The 18,950-nt window shown below is 43.1% G+C and overlaps 1 protein-coding gene across 2 annotated transcripts; it reads right to left on the bottom strand.

The window, feature by feature from the left end:
• Positions 1-504: 504 nt before the first annotated feature.
• On the bottom strand, positions 505-18,523 carry LOC144142009 (uncharacterized). Of its 2 annotated transcripts, XR_013316792.1 has the most exons (6): positions 18,025-18,523; positions 15,561-15,795; positions 11,770-11,837; positions 7,349-7,511; positions 3,249-3,372; positions 505-582 (listed from the first exon to the last, which is right to left on the bottom strand). XR_013316792.1 is itself a non-coding variant. In XM_077673439.1 (5 exons), the coding sequence occupies exons 1-2, from the start codon at positions 15,816-15,818 to the stop codon at positions 11,793-11,795; spliced, it is 303 nt and encodes a 100-aa protein (XP_077529565.1). In that variant the 5' UTR covers positions 15,819-15,929; the 3' UTR covers positions 505-582; positions 3,249-3,372; positions 7,349-7,511; positions 11,770-11,792. The 2 variants fall into 2 exon arrangements, 1 of the variants encoding a protein (XP_077529565.1); XM_077673439.1 differs by lacking the exon at positions 18,025-18,523 and having other exon boundaries at positions 15,561-15,929.
• Positions 18,524-18,950: the final 427 nt, after the last annotated feature.

The raw sequence follows: 18,950 nt of genomic DNA, 5'->3' as shown, positions 1-18,950 counted from the left end.
TAAACTTAGAGCACAAGCACAGCAGTGCAGAAGTTCAGAAAAAACTTTTAAAGAGATGCTCATTTATCATCGTTAATCTGTTTAGTATTTCATTAATGGTTTGAAGTTTAATCACAATCACTGGTACCCTTAATAAATACTGTATTTTCTTGACCTGTTTGACTTTGTTCCAGATTCATTTAGCTTTCTCAGTGCAATTCACTCAGTGCAGAGGCACATGTGGTACTATTTTTGAATACGCTACTAAAACACAATAGAGAAGAGAAGAAATTCTGCAGTTAGCATGTAACTTCAAGCATGCGCACTGAATCTGTTAACAATTTCCACCCACCACTTTGCTGCAATGAAACATATTTGGTGTACAGAATTTGTGTTGTTTATGACACAAATCGACATAGAATGGCAAGACTGACAGCAACAAGGGTACTTTTGAGGCTATATTGAGAACTGTATAATACATCATTCTGGACTTGCAACTTGCAACTTGTCTCGTATCACTTGACAGGCTTGCATGACGAACATTTCTGGATCAGATTGTCCAGTTGTCCAGTGGACGGTCCAGAAACTAGTTTAGCAGAGCAGCTGAAAACAAAAACAAGAAAGTATTTTTATTTGGGAGATTACCAAAGCCTGGACAATTACCAAAGCCATTACCAATAAAATATTAATTTCATACTTCATTAAAACTGGGTGAAAATGCATGCCGTAGACCTATTTTGTATATTTGAGGACGACCATGAAATGGTACATAAAAAATAAGGCCAAAAAAAGCTGATATACCTTTAAAACATACCTTTGATTATAACAAGCTACCAGACGTGTCTGCATTTTTTTAGTGCAGAGGCCACCGTACTTACAAATGATAGCTTCCAGTAATTTACCATCATTACCACCAAAAAGGATTGATTAGTCTCTCACAGAAAAGTAGACACTACCTCGTGAACGGCTTGGGCTAATAATTGTATGAGTACATTTTGCTCTGTTTTCGAAATGTATTGAAATTGCCGCCCGTCTGCGGGAGATAGCGCGTGCATAAGAATGAGAACCTCGGCATGACGGCACTCGGAGGTGACAGAGGAAGCAGGGAAAGAAGATTCTCACTTGTAAGGGTGCAGCATCTTTATACCATGTAATTATGGTATAAAGATTAACTTGAGTGTGCCTGTCTTGCCTTTGAGAATCACCTTTGACATTCGCCTTTGAGATTCTTCAATGGCCGTTCTTATCAATGTATTCGTGTCTTGTAATATATCCAAATAATGACAGTACCAGCTGCTTTCGTCTTTTCCATTAGTATCAGTGTGCCATGTTACACTGTGACATGTTACATTGTGAAAAGGGATACTGTAATTTGTATGCAGTTTGCTGAAAATGGCAAGAATTGCTCATTACTATGTGGAGTAAAATACCCTAAGGAGCAATTATAAAGCAAGGGAAAGCAAGTTAGGCCCAAATGACTGGGGCAAAAAGCAAGTGGAATTTCAAATTATATGCCAGATTTACCTGTAAGAACATACGGGTAAGTCAAAGTCATGATAAGTAAGTCATGACAAGTCAGATTAGTACAGTACAGGATATATCTTTAAGGGGGGACACTGCTCTTAAAAAAAATTTTTAATTTTTAAGTAAACCTTGTGAAATTTTTAAGACGGTGCTTTCCCCCACTGATTTCTTTACACCTTGGTGGCACCAGTGGCAAGGAACCATTTTGAGTGCCCATTTCAAACACTGAAGTTTAATGGGCTTTAAAATTAGTTCCAAGCGATGCATCAAAAAACTGATTCTCTTATGCACTCACCAGGGTTCATAATGTTGGAAAATGTAAAGATTACAGTTTTATGACCAACACTGCTTTGTCCCTTGTTCCTCCAAAAATGGTTAATTGCCTCTAATTATCTCGGGAACTAATTGACAAACTAAAAAAATAACGGAATATTTGAAATCAGTGGAAAAGAAGCAGCAAGAGTGACAAGTTTAACAGAGTTTACTTTAAAATAAAAGGAATAGTTTTAGGATCCATCCATGTCTCCCCTTTAAGGAGCTATGAAGACAAAATACAAGTTTGTGTTATTCGAAAGATTTAATGTTTTATAGTGCCCCCAGCGCTTGTCCAAATGCAAACAATGTTTTATTCACTGAGAAATTGATTAATTTAAGTTAAAATTTTAATTTTCCCACTAAATCGAGTGTTCTCGTGGTCCGCAATGACTTCACAGGAATTGAGCGCTCTTCTTTCTAGGGACCATAGCTCTGCAGCCAATTGGGAGGCCTTGTTTGCCGTTAGTGAACCTAGATGGCGCCACCATACCGTAGCATACCGTTTTCTGCCTTTGGCGCGGAGCAAGAATTTCTTTCTCCGTGGCCTTTGGTTTGTTTTTGACCGTATTTAAACCTGGCTTGGTTTTCTTCAGGAAGAAAATAATTGCTTCGTGAAACATAGTGCTCGCTCTACAAATATGCTCACGTAAAACACCGTTCCTTGCGTCAGTCGGCAAGTGTAGTCTGAGACAACCCCAAAGCCCTGCAGTCCTGTGCAGCTAAACCAAGCATAGCGCGCGCAGTACCAACAGCAGTACACATCGGCACTTCTGTTTACGTGTGCTTCCGAAACTTCCACTGTTTGTCCCACCATTCTTACGGCTTTGAAAAGAATTTGCCCTACATTTAAGCACAAATAGCTCGTTCGGCAAGCTTGTAAGCTCTGCCTAATTTGCGTTTGCTTTTGCCGCCCTCCGCAAATCCCAGAACTGTAACATGTGACGTCATAGGTTCTGCTGCGGGAAATGAGCTAGTGGGTCGCATGGCCATTCCCTTTTTTCCTAAATATATAGCTTATTTGAGCGAAGCTTACGTTAGCAGTGGTGTCAGTATGATTCTAACGAGGCAATCTTTTGAATGAACCAAACTTGTGTTTTCTCTTCATGGCTCCTTTAAAATATACCCAGATTAAAAGAATACTTATTGGGTGTAGTACTTTCAGTCATATGAACAGACGCAGGGGTTAATCCAGAATTTTGATTTTGAGGGGGTGTCGAAATCCTCCTGAGGGGGTTGTCGTTGTCCTCCTGGGGAGAACGACAACTCCCCATATTGTGTATCCTCTTGGGAGGCTGTGTATATCCCCCTGGGTGGGGTTCTCGTGGTTGTGGAGTCTTTCTTTTTTTTTTTTTGGAGGGGGGGAGGGGGGTATAAGTTCCAGAACAGACGCATACAGTTCACCACACAACTTATAAAGGCCTGCAACTCACATTGCTCCATTTCTTCTTGAATGTCTCAAGCTCTGCGGCGGCTTTCATGGCCTTTGACTCCGCTCCTTTGGGCCGCGCTTCCTCCTGTTTGGTACCTTCACTTGGTGTGATGCCAACTAGGTACCTAAAACAAAATAAACAGATAACAGTCAGTCCAGCCAACACATTAAATTCCTTGCTGGCTTAGCCTGTTCTTTTATTACCACAGTGACGCCTCTTTCTTAAGTGACTTAACCACAGCGACTTAATTCTTTACCGCACCTATTCAAAACCGTTCAATTTAAAAGATACCTTGGGAGCCCCTTTTCACAGCATTCCAGCCGTTTCTGGAACGATCTGGAGTTAGCTCAGAAAATGCCCTTTCAAAATCCATTTCGTTTTCATTTTTGCAATGAAAATGTGATTTTTGAGAAGCGTTTGCATTACCTGGGTGTGGAAAAGGGGCGTGGTCAACGCTACTGAAGAAGAATACGTGCCACTGGTAATTAGTCTGCATCAGCGTTTGTTTTTCTTTATAATGGTGAATCAGAAGCCGATTTTCCATCGTCAGGCTTGCACTCTGACAGTAATAATCTCAGAAATTGGCGGAAAATGTCAAGCAGTGTCTGTTTAGGTAGTTTTATTCCCTCTGCGTACGTTGTTCTAAGGTGTGTTGTAGTTTCAATTACCACAGGACCATTAACGAACAGTTTACAACTGTTTCGTTTTCATTTCTGCATGGCGAAATTCATATAGGCGCTACCACGCAGTTACCCAACTTCAAGCCTTGAGCATCCGCTACTAATCCTTGAAAAAAGCCTGCCGTTCCTGATTTCACCCACCCTAACCCAATTTCTGTGATGAGAACTTCCCAGGCAAGTCAAACGATAGCACCCAGTCACCAGATATCAGTTTCGACGAGGAGAGTGCTTCAAACCGCCTTACACACCGCCTGCCAGTTTCGTTTTCATACGAGGCTATCTTCAGAGTGTAGTGTTGTTTCTTAGTTCAACCCTCTATTCGGACAGTCTCCAATACGTTTTGTACTGTTTCTTTTCAAAAATTTTAGGTGGCACTGCAATGGAGGAGGCTGGTAATGCTGATCTTTTTTTATCACATACAGCAAAAGTTTGCAGGGCACGATTCTAGCGCATTGCACCTCACTGCTGCAAGCAAGGCTACATTAGCGAGTCAGAACACCATAACTGACGGTGAGCGTCAACAAGCATCAACTTCATTTTGTTTTCAACATCATGCATGTTTTTCCGCATTGCGCGCTTGCCCCAAATACTCTGCTGGCCGGAAATGCTAAGTCGGTCATTGACAAGATGTTTTTATGTTACGTGGGGGCAAATTGCTGCCGCTGCTAATGTCAAACCACCAGATTTCTTCCAGGGAACCGCCAGAAATTGCACATTTTGAAATTTAGGTTGGGCTTCACTGCATGGCAAGAGCACAATGCAAACTAAAATTTTTTTATATATCTGACAAACTGCTCCACGCAAGTCGACATTTTTTCTAGGGCGCGTTTTGAAATGCTTCCTTACAAATTGTATATTCTAATTTTTTTATACTACCAGTGGTTTTCTTCAATGAAGGAACGGAAACCAGCGAAAAAGGACGAAAAACACGAGGAGAGACGAGACAACACAACGCTGGACTAGCAGCTGAAATTTAATTGAAGAAACCGACACACTCTGTGAACAGCCAAGTCAACGCATGCGCCAACACGTACGCGTGAACGAATGAAAATGCTATTGTTACTAACTACCTCCACTTTCGTATCGACACCTCTCAAGTTTGAAGGAAGCCGATTTCTTTGTCGCTGAGGGTGATAGACGCAGGTGCGCTAATGCAGTTGCCTTCCTGCTGTTGTCTTATGAAGAACGCCTCCAGTACTTCCCTCTAATTCTTAGTCCTCTAATTCTTAATCCTGCAGTACTTCCCTCTAATTCTTAGTCACAGGGACCAGATGAAAAGAAGGAAAAAAAGGAAGGTTGAAGTAATGCCGTATATACATAAAGTGTTGCACAACATAAAGAAAATTGCTTCGCAGCACGGGGTTCAAGTGGTCTTTTCCGCGCCGTGTAAACTCTCCAAACTGTGCGCGTGCTTTGGAAATATGGGAAAAGAGAAATGCGCGTGTAAGACAAACCATGCCAAGAAATTCGTTAAGTGTGAGCACAGTGTCATCTATAAAATTCTGCTGAGGTGTGGGAAGGTTTACATCGGCCAAACCGGCCGATGTGTCAATGAGCGGCTGGAGGAGCATTGCGCGTTAGTTAGTTCTCAAGGAGCTGGACACCTTGCCTTTCACTGTCGACAGTGCAAGTGCGAACCATTATTTGATAGTGTAACGATCCTTGGAAAAGGCAGGACTAAGAATGAGAGGGAAATACTGGAGGCGTTCTTCATAAGACAACAGCAGGAAGGCAACTGCATTAGCGCACCGTCTATCATCCTCAGCGATAAAGGAATTGGCTTCGTTCAAACTTGAGTGGTGTTGATACGAAAGTAGAGGTAGTTAGTAACAACAGCATCTTCATTCGTTTCACACGTACGTGTTGGCGCATGCGTTGACTTGGTTGTTCAGAGAGTGTGTCGGTTTCTTCATTAAATTTCAGTTGCTAGTCCGGCGTTGTGTTGTCTCGTCCCTCCCCGTGTTTTGCGTCTTTTTCGCTGGTTCCCGTTCTTTCGATATGCACCAACTGGCCCAGCAAGCTGCACTTCTACAGTACTTTTCTTCAACAACTCGGACGCACCACAATCTTTGTTTTGTTACTTCTCTCGCTGTCAGTGAATGTGTGCATGCATTTCCTTCTCGCTCAAAATAAGTTTAAGCACGTGGTGCCATTTCACAGCAGCAATTAAACGAAAATTTGGAAGTTTTTCATGATGTGTCTGGCTTGCGCCAGTTTGGTGTCGCTGAAGGCCATCTACAGTGTGCTACTGGTGTTAGCTGAAGGGCAGTTCTTTGTATGCAATGCTCGTAAGACCTCGTTTCAAAAGCGCTGCTATGTGCACTTGTGCTTCTGTACAAAGTGGCGACTTTTGTCTGCAAGCGCCGTGTGACATCTCTATGAATGGATACCCTGAGATGCTTGCTAGCCACCTGCACAGACTGGCTATCAGTACGGTGTGCACACGATTTTCCCATGCTTTGCGCTTGCTTCACGATGAGACGGTCTTGTGAGTGTTTAAAAAGTGCTGCATAAGCAATTCCCTGGTCTGCACCATGGATGACAACCCCAAAGAGTAATCTGAGACGAAACAGGTTGTAGCCTCAATAAACCAATAGCGTGTACCAATTCTTTTTTTTGCATTTTTCGGCTACAAGGTCAGGAGGTCAGGAATCTGCACTTTTATTCTGCAGTTGTCATTTCTTCTCTTCAAGTTGCTGCAATGAACTGACTTTCTCCTTGATTTTGTGGCATAAAATATTTCATTCAGACACCGCATGCCCCTCTACAGTGCTGCTTAAAGGGGTCAGAAAGAACTAGCCTTAGGTAGCTCGCTCAACTACATTCCATGCTTGAAAGATGTTTTTTTTAAACTGAAGAATGACAAAAATAGTGAAAGATCTTAAAATTTCCGGTTACAAACCACAGAAGTGATGCAGTAGCAGTAATACTATAAATTGAGGTAATGGTGTGCTAATTGCACATTACAACTCGAATTATGTCTTGCAACACAACTGACGCACAACTACTATCCCACAGTCATGCTTCATGGCAATGGCTTTAGACTGCAGCCGCTAGTGGCACTAACAAGATGTCATATGGACTCGGCAAGAAAGTGGCAGGTGACATACCACTACTACATCTCTTGCCATTATTATTCAGCTTAGTTGTTGGAAGTTTGCATTAAAATTGGCCTCGTAGTGATTGGGTCAATGCAGTACATAATTTGAATTCCCCACAGTTGCATTTTGTCTTCACAGTTTAACTTGATTGGCCGCATCAGATGTATAAGTAGGTGGTATCACGACTATGTTGCTCAGCACCACTGCTTATGAGGATGCCAAGTTTAACAAAATACAGCTGTTATCTGCAAGGCAGATCCACCAGAAGCTACTACACCAACAATAAGCAGAGTATTAAACTAAACAGAAAACAACCTACCTTTGAATGAACTCCATTGTCGAAGCAACCCCTCTGGGATACTTGATGTTCAGGCAGAAGTACAAAGCCAAAAGAAGCTCCACCCCAAGCAGGAAGCTTATATTTTCCACGACAAGTGCCCGGTCGACAAACACGTGGCAGCTGCAGTTAAAGAGTGTCTGGCCTGAGAAAGACAAAGAAGTCATAATTGTACAGCTGGAAATATATAATACAAATGTGCTTGAAGCAGCTGCTTTTTTCTTTTGTTTAAATCGCTCAGATAGTCTCCATGAACATCCCCCATACAAGTGTTATTAGAATACATCTGAATACCAAATGCTACATTACAATTCAGACGGTCCCCCGATATCCAGCAAACTCCCATTTAGGTGAATTCGAAGGAACCATGAATATTTGTTCATATTATTAAAAATTTGTCTTAAGCAGACGCTTGCCTAATTTTGTGCATGTGGCAAGAGAGCAAAAGAGGTGGACATTTTACCCATAAAATTCGTCATAACCAAGTTCGTCTCAACGAGAGTCTACTGTATATGTTACAGGCATTTATATGAAGTGTTTTCTTTTTTTATCTCAATAAACGTTTCGGCTCCTTCTATGCCACCATGACGTACGTGATTCATGCACCTAGTTAGATTTTCCTTGCGAATGTGAAGTTAACTATACACTCAAGAATCTAATTTGATTTTAATTATTGAAATTAGGTGGACATGGAAAACCATTTCTCAAGGTTCCAATTGTTCTGAGCTGAGCTAGCCCAGTGCCACGACAGCCAGGCAGACTTGCTTTGAAACAGAAGGAAGGAGGATAAATGAAGCATCGCGGGCTGCAAGGACAAGAGGAGGAGTGAACTGCCTCAGGCAGCCAGAAAAGGGGTGGTCAAGTCAATCGACACACTCTTGAGCATGCCGTGGCAAAAACACTTACACCAGGATATCTTGTTTTCTGATAAGGTAAACAGGTATTGTCAATTTGGCACTTGTATCTGTCGCATCTGCTTCCTAAAACCAAGTTCTGTACTCTGTTCGTGCTATTTTAGGCACAGTTTCAAAAGGTAAAAACTACTTGGCCATACTCAGCCATACAGGCTTGCTAACATGTTGTCCAAGCCAATGTGAGAACGATTGCAGAGGATTGTGCAAGGGAAGTGGCACTTTAGCATACACTTCTGCTAAAATTGCATGTAAATCAGTTGAACAACTGAAAACATGACCCAAGCATTCTACACTTTTTTTGTGGTAGAGCAGTCTCTTCACACTTCATTTATCATAATGGAGAACTTTGAAAGAAAGAAAAAACAAAATCCGCTGAATCAGAGTTCCGGGCTCAGAGTTGTAATAGCAAAACAAGGTGCCAGTACAAATCCTTGTCCTCTCCATGCTTATTCTAGGATGCTAATTTGCTAAGCACGCAAATAAAGCATTACTGTTTCTGTTGCCATCAGGTGCTAAAGACAAGCTAGCTCTCTGGTTGATCTGTCTTCACAGACTGTAAAAGAGTCGAGTGCACTCGGAGTTGTCTTGTTTTAATGTGAAAGCATTTTTTAACTCGGTAGGTTGAAAACTGGCACACTGGCAACAAACAAAATGGTTAAAGGCGCAGTCACACTAGCCTGACCATCGGACGATTTGATCGGCCAACACCGTGTCGGCGAGCTGTCGGCAGCCATGTCACACCACATTGACACCGACCGTTGGCCAATCGTCTGCGTCAGCAAGAAATCGGCGGGGCCTCGGTGTCTGCACGATGTCGGCCGACGCGCTTGTCACACCACGCCGACGACCGCACGGCGACCCCCTCCACTGGGGATCTCTTTCTTTCTTTAGTCAAACTTAGAGTATCGTGTCACGACTGCCGCGACATAAGCCGTTCGTGTGTACTCGCGTGTGCGCTGCTTGTACTGTGTGTACTTCTCAACTTCTTGTTAGATCACAAACAAAGATAAAAGAGCTGTGTTCGCTGCTGCCGTGGCAGTAATAATACGGATTTTATGGATGAACCCCGGCAAAAAGACCTCTGTAGCACGTAGAATATGCATCTAAATTAGTACGTACGTCAGTGGAAATTTAACCTCCTCTAATAGAGAAGGCTTTACAGTGCACCATGGTACCGCATTTTTGAGAAACGCGGTGCAAGAAAAGTAAGCTTAATTGTGGCTCCAGACGCCACTCGCTGTTTCGAAGGAAATTTTCCATAACAAAGGTAGTTGCTTCTCAAAATCACGCAGAAAATGATTAGAAAATTGGATACATGTGCACAGACCATGCGCCTTTAAAAACCGCAAAAAAAAAAAAAGACCACCCCGTCAGGAATTGAACCCGCAACGTCGAGCGAGCGAGCGAGCGGCGCGACGCATGACACCACTGTGCCCCAACACAAATGCCGACCAGCTGCCAATTAGCCTGTGTACTAGATGGAGGTCCATCCTTCGTATAAAATATCGGTGTTTACTAGCTGGTTTACAGAACTCCTGGCTGGTAAACTGAAAGCAATGTTCCCCGAAGCCCCCACAATAGCTTATCGCCATCAACTCCACTGCTTCGCGAAAGCGCTCGCGAAAATATGTGTGCCCGGCTGCGACTGCGATTTCACACTGCAGGGATAGTGCTTGCCGTACTTTGGTTTTGCGTTTTACGATAAAAACATTGGCCGATATTTATCCGTTATTACCCAAATTACCCTACGTAAATTTTTTTCTGCATGAAACTGATTTTTTTTTGTACAGGCGAGCCGATAGCACACACATGTGCAGTTTGCAGTTCGGGAGAGCGGTGTCGCCGAAGAACACGGCCGAAGCATCTAAAGCCAAACTACGGATCGCATTAGCGCTAGTGTTGAGTTGCATGAGCTTCATGGACGTTACTGAGTTTATTACACTCCAGAAACTAACCAAACAGAGCTGCATTCATTGTGGCACGAATGTTGTAGGGGCGCAGTTTTCGCTTCTCGGTCTATTCTCGACGACGCGTCAGGCGACTGGTCGGGCTAACGGTTTTGCTGGCGCCTTCGGTCGGCAAGCCAGCTACACTACGCGCACTTTCCATCGGCCAACATGTTTATGTCACCGTCAGCGTAGTATAACAACGTAGTCTGGCAACTGAGCAGTTGGCCAATGGTTCAGCGACTCGTAAACGTTGCCGTCGCATTGTCATCACTGCCGTGTCAGCCAAGTGTGACCGCGCCTTAAGGGATCGAAGAATACAAACCGGGTGGAAAAATGCTTTGCTTTAACATATATATATATATATATATATATATATATATATAGGCCAGACCGTTCAAAACTACTAGAACTGCTACCATGGCTCATACATGTCCGCATTGTGCAGTGCAAAGCAAATGTCAGGCAGATTTCACAGAACAGAAGCACACAGTCTTTGTCAAAATTTTCTAGGCCAAGCCAAAAGTGTACAGGCTGCAAAAAAATTTACAAGCTTGTGTACCGGGCGAGGCTGAAATATTTTATGTCGGATATATAGACAAGACACCTTTCTTTCTTACTGTTATAAAATATTTTTGTCACATTTAAAGGTAAAGCCGATTCTTTGAGTCCTTTGTGGTCGAGAGGGCTTAGGATTGGCCTAGAAAAGTTTGAGAAAAGGTGCACATAAGCTTTTTTCTTTTACCTTAATGTGTAGGTTACCTTACAGAGCAAAAACAGATGGACGCAAAGAATACATTTGAAATAGATATCGTTCTTTCGCACGTATAACCCGCACCAAAAATGCCCAAATTCTAGTGGCAAAGTAGGGTGCAGATAATGCATGGGGTTCTCCCTTTAGTGCAGGTTCACGGCAATGTGCGTGGTGTAACACAGGCTAAGCCTTCGATTACACGAAATATACAAGGAAGAAAACACAAGGATGGCGAATTGTGACTTTTGGCTTGCAGTCAGTGTATTGTACATACGCGTTTTTTCTTTTTCGGCATCTCAAAGTGGAGGTGCAGATTATATGCAGGGGCGGGTTATATGCGTGGGGAAATATGGTGTTTTATCAGAAAATCAGTATTGTATTACTACACACAAAAAAAATTTAATGAGTAATCTGGCAAAGAGAAAAGACGTTTTTCTGGCAGAATACAAACACCAGTTGAATCAATGAAAACAATGGTGCTGCATGCCCACATTGCTCTTTTTGAAATTGATGATCACGATACGATACTCTTAACAATCAAGGTGGCCATAATATTTACCTGAACCTCTTTTTGATTGACGGGTGGCTAACCTACAACCCAACAGAGTATATGCTTGTCCAATATATGTAATTCATGCCAGCCATTTTTAATGCCGCAATTTCCTGTGCCAAACTTGGAGGCTTGAAATGTATCACATTTTATACAAAGTTTCAACAAGTTTAAAGCTAATTATCAAAACCCTTCAAAAAAATAAAGGGGATAAAAGGAAATGAATTGGGAAAGCTTACCCAGCGCTCCAATAATTGGCAATTCAAGGAAGTCTGGTCCGGAATTCTTCTGTAAGTTCTGTTGATGCCTAATACACAATGAAAAAATAGAAGGGCAATAAGAACAAATTTTAAAGATGTCTCCAAATATCTAGAGGCCTTTCATCTATTCTGTTGTTTAACAGGTACAACGGACCTTCTTAATCCTCAGAAAAACGTCTGCTGTAGCCGAAGTATGCAGTATCAGACACGGGAGGGGAAGGGGAGGGGTTATGAGTGCAAAATTGGGTACTTTGACCGATATTGCATATACATAGTACAAACACTGTTGTTTTTACACGCCTGCAGCACCTCAGTGTTTGCCCACGGGCAAAGAATCGCCTAAACATCATTTCCAAAGCTTAGCACCAGCACTTGGAAAAGGCCTACTGCATGCGGTCAAGTCTGTAAAGATGCATGATAAGCAGAACAAATGAAGCAAGAATATAACTAGGAGCAATTATTAACCAGCTACAAAAATCAGTTGTGCCCATCAGAATTAGCTGGGCGCTTTGAATCCCTTCGTGACAAGGCAGAATTCCAGAAACCATTCGTCAGACAAATCCAATCGCTGCCTGACGTTCCCCCAAAGCAGCTTCCACAGTTTTTATGATTTTAGTCAGGTCATTGAAACAGCTGTAATGAAATAATCTGATGATGGACAGCTGTGAAATAGAAAGTTAGACGATTTGGACTGCGCACGGCCACCGGCAGATTGCATACAATGTACGGGAACCAACCCCCCTGAGGCATTTCTTACCTTTTTCACCGAACGAAACGGGATTGATGCATGCATGGGAATAATAAATACTGACCTTCACTGAACCCGGGTTCTTAATTACATAAAAAAAAACTGTGACGAAGGGAAGACTTAACTCCAGGTGCACCACTTCGCGCACTCGTAGCACTGTTGTTCAATCTCACCAGAGTCGCGTTTATCGGCAGCGGCCTCATTCTTGATGGTCGAGCGGACCGTCTGCTTAGACAGGCCTGTACTTCTCGTGATGTCGGCCTGTTTTTCCCAATGTTTGACAGCGCTAAATGGGCTTAATTTATCCGACAGTGAAATCAGCTACCCTGCCACTCATGCCGCTGGTCGCAAACACACAAAAAAAAGACAAGTCTACTGGCACTGGTTTAACTTCACTACGCCAACTACCCGGTTGCCAACAATGTTGCCAGACATAGGTTTTCTCGCCAAATTAAACAAAGAAAAAGCATGCCGACCCTGCGGAAGCCCGATTTAAACATTCAGTCGAAAAATTTCGCCTAAAATTTAGTCTATTGTAGCCGATAGTCTGCTCTAGCCGGGTCCATTATGAGCGGAGTGGACTCCATTTAAAATGCATGGGGACCAGACAAAGCAACAGAAATGGACTGTTGTAACCGAAAGTCTGTTGTTGCCGGATCCGCTGTAACGAGCATAGACTGTATGTACCTGTATATTTATGTACGTATTATTGCAGGCAGCATGTGTAGCACTGCCAAAAGCTTGGGTGATATGCAGACATCTTATAATTTACTCCAGGTGGTCCACTAATTGTCATGCATGTAAGAGGTGAGAACGCACACGTCACATTTCACGCAACGTTGATGTTAAGCCATCCGGAAGCAGAAAAATTAATTACGATCCCTGTGCATAATGTTTCGGTGACACGTTATAGCCCCTGTCCTGCAGGAAAGTCCTCGCTACTTGTAACTGTATATGACTGCAATGCAGTAGCCACGCATTGGGAGAGCCGAACTACACGAATTCCTCACAAGCAACAAAAAAAATTATTGGGTGAACTTTTTAAGAATGTGAAAGCCTACTTGGGCCTTTTGTTGAACTCTTGTTGAAATTTGCGGCTGCACCCTGTCACATATATTGCATCTTCAAAAGCTCGTTCCACTCGCTCTCTATTGCCAGGAGCGTCCTTGTTAGTCCCCGTCCATACATTTACCCTTCAAGGCGGCTTGTATAGAACGTGTGGCAGCCCCCCCACACTCCTTTGGTGTTCCACTTTCTTGAGGCGCGTTCAATTCCTCCTTCTCCCAGCCCTCCTTCAAACCTCCTCCTGCGCTGCTATTTCCCTTTTCTGGTATGTGATCACCAGCTTGCACTTGCTCTGCCCACAGCTTCCACTTTTTTGTACCATTACTTTTTGGCACTTTACGCCGTGTGCGCTTGGTACAGAGATATCTAAAGCTTTCATCCTAAAATGTCAAATAACAAGTTAGACTAAAGCTTTTAACAGTTCCCACTACACAATCTGTGGGATGTACTTGGTGCAAGCTTAGATGAGGGCCTGGAGTGAGAGTGTTGCCTGGTCAAGGTTGTTGGTTATTGCTAGTGACCGAGTCAGCTCAAATGTCCTAATGGTGGACAGGTAAGCAATGGTCGTACTGAGGTTTCATGCAGCCAAGAAACAGTTCCTAGGTCCTGGCTAAGGTGGAAACGCATGGCCTCTCTTTAGTGTTACTGGAGTCTTGAAGTTTTGGGAGTGGTGAAGAAAAGGCCCGCATGTGGTCATTGGAGGATTCAGCTAGCCACATTCCAAACATTCGAAGGCTTGTTAACATTTATCAACCACTCCTTCTTGTACCAGAATTATTCTTCTCTTCTCTACATCTCACTTTTGTGCCCAAGGACTGGTGCATTTCAGTCATCCCAGCTTTTTAAGACATGCCTATACTTCTTACATGATATCAGCCCCCACATTTTTCTGTTTCATCTAAAACAGTGCCCAGTAGGGGTGTAGCCTGGGGGGGGGGGGGTGTGTGCAGCTGTTGTGATGTCAGAATACCCCCCAAAATTTATGCATAGAGAAAAATGACCTATATTGTTTGGGCAACCAGAGCAGTCACACCTTTTTTTTCCTGTTGGTGTATAACACCTCTGAAATATTGGTCTGCCTACGCCACTAGTGCACAGCATGACAGAAAAGAAAGTGGGAGGTGTTTTATGGCACGACGTCAGCAACACATAGCATTTTGCTTAAAGCCAACCTGTCAGATGCTGCTACGAGCCTGGGTGAATGCCAGAGTGTAAAATCTATAACACCTATGTTGAAATGAATTTCTGCCACACCATCTTGGCTGCAGCATTTCACAAACTTCAAAAGTTATCTGACAGTATTAACACAGAAACATGGAAAATCTTTTTGTTATTGGTGTAACAGCATTTTTCTGTGCATGCAGGAGAAAACAAGCTGAAGAGTATTCAAGGCACTTTTGCCTTGCGTCAATGTAACAGGAACCAATAACAATATTTGTACTTGGTATATATCACCCCAAGTGCTTCAATATCGAAGTGCAGTTATTGGCTAAGGAACTGAAGCTCCGAAATCCCAATTCCCACCTTCCCATCCATTTTGGTGAGCAAAAAGAATGCCCGCAAACTGGTTAGAAAAAACAACTTTTACCTCTCTGAATGAATTTGGATCTGAAAACAAAGAGTGCTCTACTGCAAAGAATGTTTTACTCATTTACTTAAAACAATTACCAAGCATTCCTGATGAATTGGCACTTATTAAAATTTTCTCGATTGTCGTGGAGGGTGCAGCAGAAGGTACCACTATTTACCGGCTGTGCTAATTGGAATCCTCACACCCAAAGTTGGGAGAAGAAATTTCTCCCATCTCACTTCCACCCTCTTTTAGCTGTAACAGATAAATATCATTAAAAGGTTACACTTAAAAAAGTACTATGCATTGCCTTCTTTGTTTTGTATAGCTGAACCATCACTGCACACAGATATACAGCTACAATACAAGACATGGGAGCACTCTTACCTCGTGCAGCTGCATTATCTTCTCCAGGTCGTCACCAAAGTAGGACACCAGCAGTGGGATTAGGCAGATTGAATCAGCATTTTCCTTGCCAAGCTTAGTTCCAGGCTGTTCCATCTTCAGGGCCCACTCCAGAACGCACTCGCTCTTGGAGGAGGACCGAATGAACAACACCAGCTCGGCCACTTCCTCTTTCGGCACGCCGCAGAGCTTCCCCCTGAGGCTGACACCTGTGAGCCTAAAGAGTTCATATAATAACATGGCATCAACATTCAATAACACAAAATTGCATTTACCATTGGAGTTTTCTTTCACACGCAAGGCATTTATGCCTAGCTTGAGCTTACCCACTCGAACTATACAAAACCTTTGTTCTTAGGTGATTGAGCATACTGTACTTACTCGCGTAATGAACCCACTTTTTTTCCAGAAAATTCGGCGTGAATTTGGGGGGAGGGTTGCTCATGCAGGACAAAATTGCCACAGTTTTAAAGGTCGAAATTTCATACAATAAAGTTGCTCAGAGAAGACTGTCAGAGCCTTGCCATTTTCGTGGAAACACGTAGGTAATTAGGTAATCAAATTTCTTTTTTATTCGCAACATGCTAGTGGGTCCGTACTCGCCATGGAGCTATACCCTCCTTAGTAAAGTTGCTTGCCGCCTCACATCTGCTGTCGGCCCACAGCGCACCGTCTTGCGTGCTATCAAGGCACTCCAAAACTTCTTTTCCGACACTGGGAAACTTCCCTTCTTTAGACCCACGAAACACACGGCGATCCCCCTGTTCCCCACCCGGGGGCAAGGGGTCAAATGAATGAAATATGCAGAAAAACAAAGGCTCAGTGAAAGAGGTCTCTTTAACGCCATCTCAATCTTCATGCGCTGCGTATTTCAACCATGAACACGGTCTGACTTGAAAATGTTATCATAAAAATATCACACACCTATATATATTTCAGAGATCGTGTTTTTAGCACATGCACTGTCACAGGAAAATAATATGTAACTTAGACACCCAAGCATGCTTCAGAAATAAACTGAGATAGACAATAACAAATGAATAAGTGCTCCTTGCATTTTGCCATAAAAGAACCAAAATCTTATGTTGTCATCAGGAAATATGCGGCTTGGGATTGCGATACAGATTAACATTGCTCTGAAGCAGGCCTGGGTTTCTAGATTTTTTTTTGAGTGGCCAGCTACATTCTGGTTGTGGGATTTTTACAATAAACTTAGGGGTATGATCTTTTCATAAAATCATAAATAGACATAATAGCATGCTTTTTGTCTTTCCACTTGTCCCCATCTGTTGTCACGCTGTGTACACCATCCTTACAAACATATTCTGAACTGCAAACATAACTTGCCCATTTATAAATTGCAAAGTCGCATTAAGCTTTACATAAGATATCCTATTTGCTTTTTAAGCAATTAGGTTTCATTGTTGAGATTGAATACGTTGAAGTAACTAATCTATGGGTGCATAGTAATAGAGGGCAGCAAATTAATGATTGGGGTGGGGATCTTTAACGTGAGCGAGATTTCAAGACAGGTATTTTTATTCCACACTTCCTTCCCAAAAAGAGCTGCGCCCCTAAGAACCAATAAAGCGACGCGGCGAACGTCTTGGCTCCTGAGCCATCCTTTTTGCCCGAGTAGAATTACATGTTCCATAAACAATTATGCATGATAAAAATCATAAAGCCAACACCGAAAAACAAGCACTGTAATAAAATTATCATACATATTAATGTTATCCAACACTACTATACTTAGCAGCAGAAATGACATTGTTCAAAAATTTTTCAAAAAGATTTTTTTGAAGTTACATCTATTTCGTGAAGTTGGTCTAGATAAAAATTGCGTAGTTTAAATTAATCTTAAACACCAGGGGAAAAAAAAGCCCCATAACATCCTACGCTCTCATTTTTCGTTGCGTCAAACCCAGCTACAGCTTTCCCGCATAAACTAGATGCCTAGCGGTGAAGGCTGAGTCAGGACGCAGCAGGGGGAACAAAACATGCAGCTTGCGTAAAGTGCATGGCATATTTCTGCAATACAGAACGCGCTATATCATACTACTGCATCAGAACTGCCCACAACGCAATTTTTAAATTAATTTCGCCTCGTAGAGGCTACACTCGCGAGTAAACTAAGCTGCCTTTTGTTCGTTGCCAACTGGCTGTTTACACGCTGCGTATGCCTTATTTACCGTAACACCGTGCTCTTTATCTCAAGAGACGCAATGCAACCGCGTATACCTTATTTACTATAACGCCCAGCTCCTTATCTCAAGGGACGCGATGCGACCACATGTAGTCTTATCTCGCATCTCCAAGCTGCCTGCGCGAGGGTTAGCTCGCGACCTTCAGTCAACCGTTCGGCGGCATTAAAACGCTCGCGACATGGACAACTTACACCAGCCAAACAATTCTAAATCATCCACGTTCACGGGAGACTCCTTACCGTGGAAGCAGTCTCGTGGAAGCAGTCTCGTTGTTCCAGCGTTGGCAGCGGTCAAACAAATCTCGAAACTATACGCCGTTGACGAACCTACGCCGAACCTCGCTGTCATGGAGCCCGCAAGCTTCCGAACGGCACGGACGGCGCGAAAAAAAATTTTCGTTGGGCTGTCTGCGCATGCGTGTCTCGCTCCGCGATCAGCCGCGTGGTTCCCGCTTGGTGCTCCGGTCACGTTGCGCCGAGAAGAAACGTAGAGACAAGAAATTTGATGAGAATGTTGCCGAAATAAAGTGAAAATGCTGGGTACGTTGCTTATACGCTATGGAAATGTCTGCTAATAATTGAATGAAGCAGAAATAAGGTGCCGGAAGGCCTGAACGTCCGTATTTTGAAGATACGGTACAGGTACCGTAAGCGGGAACGTACGGTTTCGCAGCGCCTACGGCGCGTTTACGGCTCCAGTGGCGTAAAGTTCGCTGTAATTTTACGGTTTTTTCTAACAGTGTAGTGTATTGTTTTCTAAATTGGATGTATTGGGGGCACTGCCAAAGAAGGGTGGCCTGGTGTCCATACAATCTGGATGTGGGGGGGATCCTTGATTGAGTATAGTATCTTCAGCGCTGAGGGAGAGATGCGGCCTGTACAGTAGTTGCGGCAAGCCTGCACTATAAAAAAAATAATAGTTAGCGGTGCCCGGTTTCGATCCCACGACCCCGTGGGCGGAACGCGAGGTACATGGTGCTCTTCCCACTGCGCCACAAAACCGAGAGAAAATCAAATGCTACGAACGCGCCTTATATCCTTGACTCATTCAAACTACGTCAAGAAGCTACTGATACAACGCATCATGGGGCAATGATTAACACTTGCAATAAAAGAAAAGAAGCTCCCACTTACAGCAACAATGATGGAGTAGAGGTCGTTGCGAC

This window comes from Haemaphysalis longicornis, unplaced genomic scaffold, assembly GCF_048455015.1.
Source record: "Haemaphysalis longicornis isolate Haplotype H1 unplaced genomic scaffold, Haemaphysalis longicornis Haplotype H1 scaffold_6, whole genome shotgun sequence".
Lineage (NCBI taxonomy): Eukaryota > Metazoa > Arthropoda > Arachnida > Ixodida > Ixodidae > Haemaphysalis > Haemaphysalis longicornis.
This window is presented reverse-complemented; position numbering and strand designations above follow the sequence as displayed.